Here is a 14,467-nt window from a genome sequence, read left to right as displayed (position 1 = left end):
ATGGAGTCTCACAGCTCTGTCGACATTGATGAGGGTAAATCCTCAACTTCTGAAAGTGAAGATGAGATTTTGTTCATTGGAGTAAGTAGATCTTGTGCAGGGAACATCCTGCTCGTTGCAGTCAGTAGGGCCTCGGTAGCCCAATAAAATAGGAAGGACTCTTTACTTACTGTGTTTATGATCTTGTTTATATTGTGATGGAAAGCATTGCCTCTGGATTTAAAGACAGTTCAATTTTTGAATCTTTGTGGAGGATAAGCATGTTATCTACCCTTTCTTTGGAAAGGTATAAGATGATGGCAGCTGGCTCTGTAGAGTGAATACAGACTTGAGTATCTCAGAACTGAGTAGGGGAGTCAGCGGTCAGTGAGTTATATGAGATGCCATTGTATATTACTTTTCTGGTAATCATATTGCATAGCGTTTTGCTTTGTGAATAGTGTCACTGAATTTAATGGAATGAAGTGCTGCTTGCTATGCAAAGCAGTGCCAAAACTACTATACTTCAAGGCCTCTAACCCATTATTTCCTTGCTTGTCTTCTAAACGATTTTCTCAAATTGTGAAGCACTGTGTAATGCATACAGTATCATCACCTAATTTGAAGCACACACTTAACTTAAGCGTTAAGTGTATTAAAGTCACATTTGTCTGTTGAATATCCATGAAAAGCAGAATGTTTTTCATGCTGCCTGTGCTCTGGCCTTAATTAGTCATCAGTGAAGTGGTGCTGGGGTACAGGGATGTGTGCAAGAACAGAAAGATGATGCTGAAATATGATAGTTATTTTGTCAAAGATGTGTAAGTCTGTTGTCACATGTATTGAAAGCCAGTTTTATGCTTTGTTTATGCTAGTGCATATACAATTATGCGAAGGTTTAATTGTGCTTTGTAAGTAAATGGCATCTGGTCTGAATGCAGACAAAGCTACAGGCTGAGCAAACAAGCAGAATCCTTCCAAGATGCACTAGGTGTCTGTTAGCTAGGCCTGATAGCCCAAAGATTGATTTAAATGAGGGAGAGGAAGAAAGACCACAGTTTAGGACTTTTGGGAAAACTGGAGGCAGTAAAAACACGCTTCAGAGAATTCCTTGAGAAGAAGCTGTCTTTGGAAATGTGTGAGGCTCCATATTTACCAGCCAGCAATTAAACAGATTTGATTGTATTAACTGTTATACTTAGTATTTTGCATAGCATGGTGAAATTAATTTCGTTGGTTTCATGCTAATGCCTTCAAGCAAAGCTGTGAATAACAGCACACACACCGCAGCTGCCTGAAAACTCAAGAGGTAACTTTTCTATCAATTAAAACCGAGAAATTCTTCTAGTAACCAAAATAGCCATGATTTAGCTATTGGCTTATTGCTCAGTGAAGTTGGCTGTTCTTTGGTAGAAGAGTGGCTTTCCAAGGGTTGGTTATAGAAGTAATTGAGAAGTGGAGCATGGTGGGGGTTGTTTGGGTTTCTTGAATTTGAAGGATTTACTTAGAAGATGTGAAGGATAGGTATATCTTACTATCAGGCATTGATGGCTTTCTGGATACCATGTATGCCCGGATAGTCAGCTAGAAAGGCGACAACTCTCAGCTGTTTGAGTGATTGTTCCTGTCATTTCTTCTGTGATCTGAGGCTCTTGTGTACCAAGAAATTTTTTAGCTTGTGAAATTCATCACCCTTTCCTGAGGGTGCTGAGGGAACTGGCAGAAGTCATTGCTAGGCCACTTGTATCATCTTTGCTAAATCCTGGGAAACAGAGGTGCCTGAAGACTGGAGGAAAGCAAATGTTACTCCAGTCTTCAGAAAGGGCAAGGAGGAGGACCGGGGTAACTACAGACTGGTCAGCCTCACTTCCATCCCTGGAAAGGTGATGAAAAGACTTATCCTTGATGCTGTCTCTTGGCACATCAAGGATAAGAGGGTTGTTAGGAGCAATTAACATGGCTTTACCAAGGGGAAGTCATGTTTGACTAATCTAATAGCCTTTTATGAGGGTGTAACCAGGTGGAGAGATGATGGTAGGGCAGTAGATCTGGTCTACCTTGACCTCAGTAAGGCATTTGACACTGTCCCCCACAGCATCCTCGTGGCTAAGCTGAAGAAGTGTCGTCTGGAAGGTCAAGTAGTGAGGTGGATCAAGATCTCTCTTGCTGGAAAAAGGATGTGTTTTACCTGGCACCGTTTTTCCAATCATGATTAAAATATAGTCCACCTGAAGCTGTGGCTTGCATGAAATTCTCAGATGTTCTCTGAGAATGAGAAGAGGAGAGTGGTCCTAGCCTCAGTCTCCCTCCATGGGGAGGATTTCTATTCTGGGCCACTGAATAGAGAGGCTCTGAACTTCCACTTTCATTTTGGTATCAACACATTTTGGCAGAGAGGAGCACTGCTGTCAGGATGAGCTCAGGCTGAAGGCACTGTCTCTGTAGAAATAGTATTTGGAGTCTTTGCTTTGTCATGGCACTCAGCTGGTGTGATCTAAACCAGTATTGAGACATTTAATGGTGGCTTTCAACTAAGGTTTCTTACATAGTGGTCTAAGCAGTTCCTGAGTGGATATACTCTGGATAGGTTTATATGGCTTTCCTTAATTCTGGTGCTTTCTCAAAATAAGCTTTTGTAGCATGCATGGGTTCTGGGTCAGATACAGAACTGTAGTCCTTATGCTCTTAATTTCATTATTTGTCTTTGGCCTTCATCTAAAGGTTAAGGTACTACTGAATGAAACACATACTAGCTTAAACAAATTCTACATTTGGGACTTGCATTATTATCCAGGCAGATGGTGTGGTTGATAGTTTTGGCCTTTTCTCTTCCTCAGTTTATTTTTGTGGAAAATAAGGGTGTATATCTTTGAGCAGTCATTTGAAAGAATTATCATATTGCATTTGTGCTTATATTGGAATGCAACCCAAAAAACTGTTACACAAGAATTCTGTAGTAAGAGGCATAGAATTCAGAAGGGGAAAAAAACCCCAACTTAAAACATTTCCTATATGCAAACAAGTGTAATATTTGTGTTAAATTGAATTTACTTTTCTGGTCACTAGACCTTCCAGGGCTTGAAAGGAAGTTTGCTTTTCAGCTATCAATTTCCTAACGTAGTTGTTGAACCCATGGAGTGAGTTTGAGGAAGCCACAGCTGTGAGGATCAGAGTTGAATGTTTCAGAACATGTTATTGAAATGATTGGATAGCCAGGGTCAGGTCTGAGTGTGACTTTGAACTGGTACTTGCTAACATCTGTTTGTTTAGTAAAGATGTTAATTACTTGTAAGTGTATAGCAGTCAGTTTCTGCAAAAGCAAGTCTTTTTTGGTTTGTTTTTTTTTTAATTTTTGTTTATAGAACCTGTTGTCTTTATTATTTCATCTTTAACAGTTAAGCACTCTTTTGGGGTGTTTCGAGACCTACAGCTCAATTCATCTAAGTTTTGTCATCTGTCCAAGATCCTGTCCCTCTTTCTCCCCAGTGAGACAAAGAGGACAGTTTATGCCTGGCCAGCTGAACAGCTTTACAGCCTTGAAAGGTGGAAGAATGTAAAGAATGAGATGCCATAAGGACACAGAGGGAATTGCATGCTGCTTTTCTCTCCTCTGCTTCTCATGAGGCAACAAATCTTCCTAGCCTGCTCTAGCTGGTGGATTGTTAAAATCTTGAGGACACTGCCAAAGATACAGCAAGAATGGTGGATAAAGTACTGTACCTCTTCAAGGAGTCAGTCTGCTGACTATTTTAAGTCCTTTTTCTGCCTGCAAAACTTAACCTTCTAACTAATAAATAACACATTTGGAGTATGTAACAGCTCTGTGGTATGTGCCAGCAATATTACTAATGGCTAATACTGCAGTTCAGTCAACTTCATTACTATGCCCTCTTGAAAAGTTGGTGAAATTCCCCTTCAGGTATTGCTGATGCTGTCAGGGTGCTGTAACACATGCAGTACTTTAGCCCTTATTTTATTAAGTGAAATGGCTTCATACTTGAACTTTTTTTTTTTTCCCACCCAGGAAGAACCTTTAAGACCTGTTCTTGAATGCATTGATCTTGTCAGTAGTGATGATGAAGAACCTAACAGCAGTTCTTATGCTTCTGTGAGTATGTTGTAATGTGTGTCAGGACTGCTCGGTTTGGATAAAATAGTCAGTCTGCTGTGTTTTGTCCCATCAGTTCATGCTTCATGACAAGTTCATTAGGTGGCTTTTTATCAAGTAATAAATCATCCTCAAGTCTTTTGGGGTTTATTTACCTCCTGCTGAGTGGAAAACAATGTTTTTTCCAGAGCCTTCTTTTTGCCTTCTTGAAATGTACTTGGAACTTGTATTTGGCTTTCAGTGCTTTTAGAAAATGTCGCAAAGAGAAGAAAAATGTCGCTTTACAAGTGACCTCAGAAGTCAGTGTGTCCAGTCTCTAGCTTGCAAATGTATCTAGCCTACTCTCAGGCCTTTCCCTTCTAAAGTGACTTTTTTAGGAGCAGTTTATATGCTTGATGACCTTATGATGATGACAGTCTGGTTTTAACTCTGCCTCATTCTTCATAATCCCTCTAAGAATGTATGAGTCAGAAGCCAGCTGGCCAGTTCACGTATCCTCCAAGTGTATCCTGCCCAGTCTGCAGGGCCATTGAGAGGGACAGTGACTGAAAACGACCCTACTTGAGTCATTTTTGGCAGCAATGCTTGTCTTTTGAATTGTTTTCCAGTGTTGCAGCAAAGGATGTGTGTAATAAACGTGGTTCTTAAGGAAAGATGGGCCTTCTGTACATACACAGTCTGGATCCACAGTGATGACTGCTAGAGCTGATCACAGCAGGAGCAAACTACAGTGTATGGCCTGTGCATGCTAGAGAATGCAAATGATCTGCCTTTCTGAGGACACTATGTAGTCTTCTCTTAGGACCAGAATGATACCACTTCTCAGTTTTCCAGATGAGCTGCATATTAGCTTTGAAATCTTTAGGAGTTTTGTTCTCCGGCTTAGAATTCACTAAATTTTTCATTTGTTGGGGAGTTCTAGGATAGGCAGCACAATTATTTATGCCCTTCTCGTGCTTTGCTGAGGCTGATGTCGGATTACCATGAATGTGTGGGCAGATGGGGACTGTTTTATTAGACTGTTACCAGGATCTGTAACTTTCTGGTAAATAGGAAGAGAAAACTAGCAAGGAAGATCATGGAACTTAGGATCAGGGTATTTGTGCTGAATTATGTCCTGGTACTCATCCATCACTTTTTAACATATCAGTGCCTATAAATTAACAATTAACAAATGAAAAATTAACTTTTCAATTGTAGAGAACTACTAAGCGTAAAGATCACATTGACTATCAGAAAGAACGAGTTGCATCAACTTTGGATCGTCTGGCACGTCATGTTGAAGTAGAGAAACAGCAAAAAGAAGAGAAAAACAAAGCCTTTAAGGTATTGGACATATTTTGTTTCAGTAGAGTTGCATAATATAGGCCTTGTCACAATTGGGCTTGTTTTCACTACTAAGTAAGTAAAAAATGTTGCTGAGACAGACCTGGAACCAGCAGACAGATTTTTGCTTCTGGGGTGTTTGAAATGCAGTATGAACTTTGACTTTCCAGTGGCTTTTAAATGAGCAAGTTGCTAGTCTTACTGCAGTTCCCTAGGAGGAGGAAAAAAAAGGAAACAAAAAATTCCCCACAAAAACCAACCCCAAACATCATGCAAGCTAATGGCAAAAACTTTTTGTCTTGTTTGCATACATAGCAAAGGGACTTTGCCATCAATTATTCTGATTAAATAAACAATTACCACAAACCTCCGTGCGGCATACCCAGCTATCTACCTGCTTTTTTGCTTGAGATTTTTGGGAAGCTGTTCACCACATTAAATCATTATATCAAGTGACATTTTATAATGGGTTAACATTTTCTATATAGAAAGCATAATTTTAAAATTGAATCCTATTAATTGTATTGTGCAGCCATTTGAAAGGCCACAGCTGGGATATTGTGTCCAGTTCTGGGCTCCCCAGTTCAGGAAAGACAGTGAACTACTGGAAAGTCCAGCAGAGGGCTACCAGGATGATTAGAGGACTTGAACATCTTCCCTATGAGGAAGACAGGACAAGAGCAATGGTCACAAGCTAAAACACAGGAAGTTCCATCTCCGTATGAGGAACCCCTTCAATGTAAGGGTGACTGAGCACTGGGACAGGCTGCCTGGAGAGGTTGTGGAATCTCCTTCTCTGAAGATATTCAGGACCCACCTGGATGCATTCCTGGGTGTGCTGGTTTTGGTCAGGATGGAGTGAACTTCCTTTGTAGCAGCAGATGGAATGCTGTGTTTGGGTGTTAAAATGGGAGCAGTGCTGATAACACCCTGATGTTTGTAGTTGTGGTCAAGCAGTCAAGGACTTTCTCAGTTCTTCACATTTCTCTGTTAATGAGAAAGGAGGGGCGAAGCCAGGACAGGTGACCCAAACTGGCCAAAGGGGGTATTCCATGCCAGTTAGGTCATGCTCAGTATAAAGGGGAGCTGATGGGAGGAGGAGCGGGTGGCTCCAGGACGCGCAGTTTTTGGGGGACGGTCGGGTTCTGGGGCGGCTCTGGGTGGCACGGCCTGAGTTGTGGGTTCGGTGAGAATATCATCAGCTTCATAGATTTTGTGCTCTGAAGTCCTGTTGGCATTGTTGTATTTTATCTTTCTGCTATTTTAGTAAACTACCCTTATCCCAACCCACGGGCTTTTGGTTTCTTGGTTTTGGGGTTGTTATTTGCCCCTTCCTTTTCCCTTCCCTTGCCTCACACCGCCGCCCCCGCCCCCCCCCCCCCCCCCCCCCCAAGCTTCTCCCCCTCCTCTTTTCCTTTAAAGAGCAGGCAGCTGCGTGGATCTCAGCTGGGGTAAAACCATGACACTGGGCAACATGCCCTAGGTGATCCTGCTCTGGCAGGGGCGTTGGACTAGATGATCTCCAGAGGGTCCCTTCCAGCCCTTACAAATCTAAGATGTAAACTTTTGTTAGAAACTGGGAGTTGCAATCAGTTGGCTTAACGGTATGGCTGCTATTGGCATGGCCTTGGCAGCTTGAAAGAATTGGCTTACAAGACCATCGTGAAATTCAACAGGGATAAATGCAAACACAGTATTTGTGGGATGTGCTGACTTTCCAGCCTAATTTTCTTAACGCTCTTAATAGCTTTCAAAGTCACATAGTTATGCTGTAGTTACAGCTTATTATAGAGTAAAATAAACTATACAACCATAATAAACAGAGTAAAAGGCTCTTCGATATAGTGCAATGCAGCCTTAAAGTCCAGAGGCCTTCATCCTTTTCCTGTCTCCTCCACTTAGAATTGCCACTGTAAGGTAGAGTCAGAGATAGCTATGTAGCTTTTAAAGCAGTCTGACAATGAAGGTTAAAAAAATCCTGCTGTTAGTGATGTTTTCCTGCTGGGCAGCTCCTCCATCCTCATCAGCTAATGCAATCTGCAGAATTAAAATTACTTTTCAAAGTGAAGCTGCCTTCTCTTATTTTTCCCTCAGCAGTGGAATAGATGGGCTCTGGTTTCAGTGACCGTTGTGTTGCCTGGTTTTTTTAATTCCGTAATTATTTTTTCTGCTTTATCTTGAAAAGTTTCTTGGTTATGTACATGTTTCAAAAACTTCAATAGGTGTTGCAAATCAGTTTACCTAAGCTGTAGATTTTATTTAGGGCACATAAATTAGTACAAAATGTTAATTTATTTTTTTATTGCTGTTACATTCTACTTTTATTGTGCTATAGAGAAGTCAGTTGGGTTTCTGCCTTGGGTTTTGGTCATGCACATGTAAGTTTTGGTAATACTGTTTTTTGGGTGTTTTTTTTTTAACTTGACTGCTACCTTGCCTGATATGTTTTCCCCTCTCAGGAAAAAGTTGATTCCCAGTATGCTCATGGGTTGCAAGAACTAGAATTTATTCGAGAACACAGTGACACAGAAGCTGCAAGATTATGTGTGGACCAGTGGTTAAAAATGCCAGGTAAGAACGGAGAATTAAGCTTCAGTGATAATGTTTTCAAAGTCTGGCATTGCAGAATAAAACATCTGATAATTGCATTGAGCAGTATTGGCGTTTTGTACATTGGTTCCCATAAAAGCTATTCTAATGTGTTGCTGCCTAGAAAATTTAATGTACAAAGACCTGAGAACCATGAAGGCAGTGTTAACAACTTACATGAGCAAAGTTGCTTGAGGGAAAAGTATTACTGTTGCTCAGGAGAATGTCTACATAAGTATGGATAATCTCAGGATGCTCAATCAGTTTCAAATAGTGCCTGGAGGACCTGGAGAAAGGACATTAAGGTGTTTGAAAAGTAATCCTACTAGAGATTGAAGAGACTTCAACTGAAAGACCATAGTTACCATAGTAGGATTGTGTTACAGTGTGTTGTTAGCTTGCTTTTAAGAACCAATGTAACTTGATGTTGAAATGCTGATTTGGGGCTTGTGTGTTGTTTGGTTTTTTAGGCCTCTATAGTTCAGATTCTGGTTAAGTGCTTTGTTTTATGACAGGTCTCAGACCAGGCACTGTTAACAGTGGGAAAAGAAGTATTTGTAACAGGGCAGGTCAGACTCAAATCAACAGCAGTCCCATATCTTGTCCTGTGATGCACTGCAACAGAGAGTTTGATAACAGACATCTTCTCCTAGGTCACCTTCAAAGGTAAGGCAAGAGCTCAGTGCAAGAAATAATAATGAAAAAATGTTTGAACTTGGGACATCAGTGTCAAGTCTACTTTAAACTGCCTATAGTGACAAAATTCCTTTCAAAGAGCAGATTAATGTGTTAAGAGATTTTACATAGATGATGTGATGAACTTCCTGGTTAGTTGGCTTTTTTCATTCTTCCTTCTGTTAAGCCTTTTTTAGTATCTGGGGTTTTTTTGGAAACAAGATTGCTGTTTTCTAGTTCTGTGGTGGTTTTTTTCATTCAAACTTGAAAAAGAGTGGAAGATTAATGTGCCTAACTCAAGGGCAAGATGAAAAAGATGCCCCAAATGAAGGGGAAGAGGAGCAAAGGGTAATCACAGGCCAGGCATTTGTTCGTAGCTGATCACTGCCAGTCAGCACTCCCTGTGTCTGGGGTCAGTTCCAGCATATGCTGCTTTCTAACTAGTGAATGTGTCACAGGGAAGATGGCAAGGAGAAGGGTGAAGAGGAGTGTTGTGGGTTAACCCCAATAGACAGCTCAGCTCCACAGTTGCTCATTTGCTCTTCCCTGTGGGATGGGGAAGAGAACTGGAAGGATGAAAGTGAGAAAACTCTCGGTTGAGATAAAAAGTTTAATAAGTAAACTAAAAGCTGTGCACACAAGCAAAGCAAAATAAGGAATTCCTGTTGATGAGCAGGAGTTTATCATACATAACAGTTACTTGGGAAGACAAACACCATTACTCTGAGTGTCCTCCCCCTTCCTCCTTCTTCACCCAGCTTTTATTGCTAAGCACAGTGTCACATGGTATGAGAGATCTGTTTGATCAGTTGTGGTCAGCTGTCCCTGTTGTGTTCCCTCCCAGCTTCTTGCCTACCCTTCCTGCCTACTTGCTGGTGGGGCAGTCTGAGAAACAGAGGAGGCCTTGACGCTGTGCAAGCCAGGCTCACCAATAGCTTAAAACATCTCTGTGCTGCCAATGTTTAGATTCATAAATCCAAAACACAGCACCATACAAGCTGCTGTGAAGAAATTTAACTCCATTTCAGCCAGAACTAGTGCATGGAGGTGAAAATAAATTTTAAAAATGCTTCTGCAGAAAACAGAAGTGTTACTAGTTCTCTTGTTCTTAAAACTGTGATTCCTCTGCAAAGTAGTCATAACAGGTAAGCTGCTGGGAGAATCACCTCTGTATAGGATACTTCAACTGATAGTTAATGACAGGGAAATTGAGGAATTTTACAGTTTAGGTCAATTTGATAGGTTTTCTTCAAACAGCTTGCCAAGACATCATTTTTTCCATTAAAAAACCCTGTTTTGACTATTTAAAGACTAGTTTCTTAACTTGTTTCTTCCTTTCCAGGTTTGATCATTCTCCTTGTGACCCAACAGTCACATTACACGGACCCCCAAATAATGCTGTTGCCTGTGTGATCTGTTGCAAAAGATTTTCAACCTCTCAGCAGTACAGTGATCATCTTCTATCCAAGGCAAGGTCATAGGGATAAGTAAATGACCTCACTGAACGTAGGAGAGGGTTTTCAAGATGGATAATTATGCACTGATAACATTTTTTTCTTTTTAACTGTCCTCTTGTCTCCCATACCTTCTTTGCTTAGTCTTCAAGATAGTGCTTCTTATTCTGCTGCAATTCAAACTCTGGTGTATCCTGACAGTATACATGTTAGATCTGAACATTCAGGTTGTACTTTTGAGAGTTTTTGTCTGGACCTTCATGTCCCTCTATTTGTGCTGTCAAAAGCATTCCTTTTTGTTGCATCTCCAAAACTGTGAAGGATAAAGGCAAGAAGTTAGGGTGAAATAAGTGACTGAAGAGAAGCAGCAGGAAGGAGATGGCAGTGGTGGGTGGGGAAGAGACAGCAAAGTGAGAAAAGAAATTTGGGTATTTCAGATGCCAGTGTTTCTTCTGTTTCCGCTCTTTCTGACAGATGTATTTGCTGCTATTCGCTTGTTAACTTACAGAAGGGAAGAAGATAATGTGCCATTTGAGTTTTGATAAGCAAATAGTATTTGCTTTTTTGTTGTTGTTCCTTCCTACCTCTACTCTTTGCATTTTTTCTTTTAGAACTCTGTCTTTTTCCTCTCTGTAACTTACTACTGTAAAACCTCAGTTCAATGACAGATGCTCTGGTGTTGTCTTCAGGGTGCGTGATTTCATTTAAGCAGTCTGATGTTGAATTGGGTAGTGGATAACAGTTTCAAAGTCTAAAGTTTCACTAGCAAACACTGTTGTGTACCCACCTAGTCTCCAGAAGCTGTGTTATATGCAGAGGGAGTTTCAGGTATACTGAAAATTGGACTGCTTCTAGCTAGTAGCTAGATGACAACTGATGCATAGTCATATCTAACAAGACTGAAAGATGTATTGTAGTTTGCCCCTGCTGTTTTTCCATTGCTTCCAAGTTGTGTGCCTACGGTATGCCCAGGGCTGTCAGCAAGGGTTGCAGACAACTTTATGGTGAAAGGGAATAGCTCTTGCAGCAGACAGGAAGATGGGATTATTTTGGTATGGAAGGATGGGGAGGTAATCCTAACCAAAGCTGTGAAAGAAGGCATGAGGATGTCCTGAAGATGTTGTGTTTTAGTTACATAAAGGAGTAAGCAAAAATGTCAGAAACAAAATTAAAGGATTTTTGCCGTGAAGGGAGAGATCAGAAGTCGATGTAGAAGGTAAAGGGGTGGAAGAAGTTGACTTCAATAAAAGTCAAGAGCCTGTAAGGCTACTCTGAGGAGCAGCATTTTGAGAAGTTGGAGGCTAGCAAGATTAGGGAGGAACCAACATGAGGAAAAACAGCTCCTTTAGTGACAGGAAGAGCTTTTTACCCAGGCTCTTGTAAAGGGATTAGCTAAGAACTGGTGGAGTCCATAGCTTCTGAAGAAGGTAGCTGCTCCCAGTGGTGCAGGAAGGGAATGGAAAAGTTGGCAGGGGTTTAACCCCAGCCAGCACCTAAGCCCAACACAGCTATTAGCTCACTCACCCCCATTTTGATGGGGGAGAGAATCAGAAGAGTGAAAATGAGAAAACTTGTGGGTTGAGACAAAGACAGTTTAATAGGTAAAGCAAAAGCTGTGCACGCAAGCAAAGCAAAACAAGGAATTTGTTCCCCACTTCCCATGGGCAGGCATGTGTTCAGCCACCTCCAGGAAAGCAGGGCTCCATCATGTGTAATGGGTACTTGGGAAGATGAACACCATCACTCTGAACGTGCCTCCTTTCCTCCTTCGCCAAGCTTTATCTGCTGAGTGGGAACATCATATGGTATGGGATATCCCTTTGGGCAGTTGGGGTCAGCTGTCTCAGCTGTGTCCCCTCCCAGCTTCTTGTGAACTCGAGTCCACTCACTAGTAGCAGTATATAAGCACTGCTCAGCAGTAACAGAAATATCCCTGTGTTATCAACACTGTTTCCACACAAATCCAAAATATACCCCTGAGCTATGAAGAAAGGTAACTATATCACAACCAAAACCAGCTCACCAGTATAGTAAGGATGAGTATATGAGTTTGGCCAGTCCCTAGTGTCTCATAAGCTGAAGTGAATAGGGGTGGGTTGACAAATATTGATGTGGTAGCTGGAAATGTCATGGTGAAAATATTACCACAGAACCAAGGGAGGACTGGAAAGACATGAAGAGGACTGGGACTGGTTTCTTCACGTAGTGTTTTTCTTAACCAGGTAATTTTCTCTTCCAGCTAAATGAAAATGATGGACATAAAAAAGATCTCCCTCCACAGCATATTCAATGTTTTGCATGCCCAAACTGCTTCCTCCTTTTCACCAAGAGAGATGAATGCTTGCAGCATATGTCAGGAAAGAACCACTTCCTCCAGGCTTCTAAATTGAGTGGTATGTTGCTACTAAGTGCGCTGCTTTTCATTCCTTCTGATATTCGATCCTTCTGATACAAGTTACTTATGGTTTTCTGTGTGTAAAACTTAGGGTTTTAAAGCTTGCTTTTAAGGGACTCTTAATTTTCCCTTTAAGGTCTTAAATGCAATACAGATCTGTAAGAGGAGATAAGTTGGAATTAATATTTCTTTGTGAAAATAATTCCTTCATCACAGTTGCTGTGGAGCACAGTTCCCTTTATCCCCATGCTGTCAGGTCTCTCATAAGCTGCTCGTCCTCCAGTGCCTCCAGTGCCACTGTGCAGCTGACAATCAGCTGCACAGTTCTGAGTTCTCTTATGTATTGTAAATCTAAGGAACTTTTATTCTCAAATAGGTTATTAATTCTGAATGTGCCAGCTGTAGATACCTTTAAAATCAGGCCATAGGTTTTAAAAGAGTAGTGGTGAGCTATTGCTTTGAAAAGATTAAAAGCACAAAATAGTGTTTTCTTTAGAGGTGGATAGCACTTTGCTCAGAAGGAAAAAAAAGGAAGTGCTCCATTTTTTCATTTACATTGGTAGGTCTTCGTGATTAATATTGGCATGGTCTGTAACATCTGTCAGTGAAGTTAGTTAAAAGGTATGACCTCAAATTACTGCCTGCTGATCATCACCTCTTACTAAACAAAAAATTCAAGGAGAATATACATTCTAATATGCAGAACACTAACAGCAATGTAGGCTTTTCAATAGAAAATTGTATTTTGTATTCTGCTGGTATCCAGAGCTAGCCATGGTGTATGTACTTGGAACAACAGACAGCCCTGCACCTAAAAACTTAAGCAGAATTAATGTTGAGGATGAGAAAGAGAGAGCTGGTCAGAGTATGTGGGAACTTGTTAATTTTTTTTTTTTTAAACAAACTATGACTTTAAACAAAAGCATATGTAGTAAGAATAGATGGGTGGTGATAGATAGATGTGAAGAAGGTCAGTGACAACCTTCCTAAGAGAAGTTTCTGACCTGACCTTGTAGAAGGGAGGGAGGTAGATTTAGTCACTGAGTGGGGGGCACAACAACACCAAGATGCAAATAAATTCAGATACGAGGTAGTTAGAAGTTGGAAGGTAGCTTGAAAGATCATCTAGTCCAAATCCCATGCCAGAACAGGATCACCTGCGCAGGAGTGCATCCAAGCAGGTTTTGAATGTCTCCAGAGAATGAGACTCCACAGCCTCTCTGGGCAGTCTGTTCCAATGCTCCATCACCCTCACAGTGAAAAAGTTCCTCCTTGTATTCACGTGGAACTTGCTATGCTCCAACTTGTACCTGTTGCCCCTTGTCCTATAGCTAGTCATCACTGAGAAGAGCCTGGCTTCATCCTTCTGACGCTCACCCTTTAAATATTTATAAATATTAATAAGGTCATATTTATAAAAGTTAATTAGGTAATTCTTTCAACAGTTTAATGCAGTTGTACTTCAAGCTTCCATTGCACAATTCCTGTGGCTGAGCTGACAGATGGTAACTTGCTTTTTGACCCCTTTGACAAACGAGTACAACTGTAAATATGTCACCTGAGAGCTGAAATACTATGAAAGAACTTTTTAATGTGTGGTTGCACTCTCTGCCATTTCATATTGCAGATGAATTGAAGGCTGGCCTTCCTCTACCTTTCCCATCCTATGCAAAGAACCTCCTGATATCTCTGTGCAAAGAAGTCCCCTTCCAAGTGAAGTGTATATCCTGCTACCAGATACTACGCTCACACATGGAGTTAACAGCTCATTTCAGGTTTGAGACAGCTGCCTTTATTATGTGAACATCCATAGAGCAATAGGGCAGGCAGGTAGTACTAGTGTATTTCAGGGCATCTACGACCCACTTGAATATTGACTTCCTGAGTAAACAGTCAAAAACCCTGACCCCTTTCAAAGTCTTTTACCTTGCCTTACACCAC

At 41.1% G+C, this 14,467-nt stretch overlaps 1 protein-coding gene across 1 annotated transcript in view; it reads left to right on the top strand.

Annotated features, from left to right (window-relative positions):
* The window catches only part of ZNF451 (zinc finger protein 451), a gene marked incomplete at its 5' end in the record, with an annotated part of 33,309 nt that continues 18,842 nt past the window's right edge, over positions 1-14,467 (top strand). The window contains 8 exons of the mRNA XM_084262176.1: positions 1-81; positions 4,004-4,087; positions 5,288-5,413; positions 7,873-7,984; positions 8,518-8,668; positions 10,020-10,146; positions 12,371-12,524; positions 14,154-14,301. Of these exons, the coding sequence (XP_084118302.1) occupies positions 1-81; positions 4,004-4,087; positions 5,288-5,413; positions 7,873-7,984; positions 8,518-8,668; positions 10,020-10,146; positions 12,371-12,524; positions 14,154-14,301 (983 nt within the window). The remainder of the gene's footprint in view (positions 82-4,003; positions 4,088-5,287; positions 5,414-7,872; positions 7,985-8,517; positions 8,669-10,019; positions 10,147-12,370; positions 12,525-14,153; positions 14,302-14,467) is intronic.

The sequence above is a fragment of the Gallinula chloropus genome (genome assembly GCF_964237585.1).
Source record: "Gallinula chloropus genome assembly, chromosome: 3".
Lineage (NCBI taxonomy): Eukaryota > Metazoa > Chordata > Aves > Gruiformes > Rallidae > Gallinula > Gallinula chloropus.
Note: the sequence above shows the minus strand (reverse complement) of the source record. Positions and strands in the feature narration are given on the sequence as shown.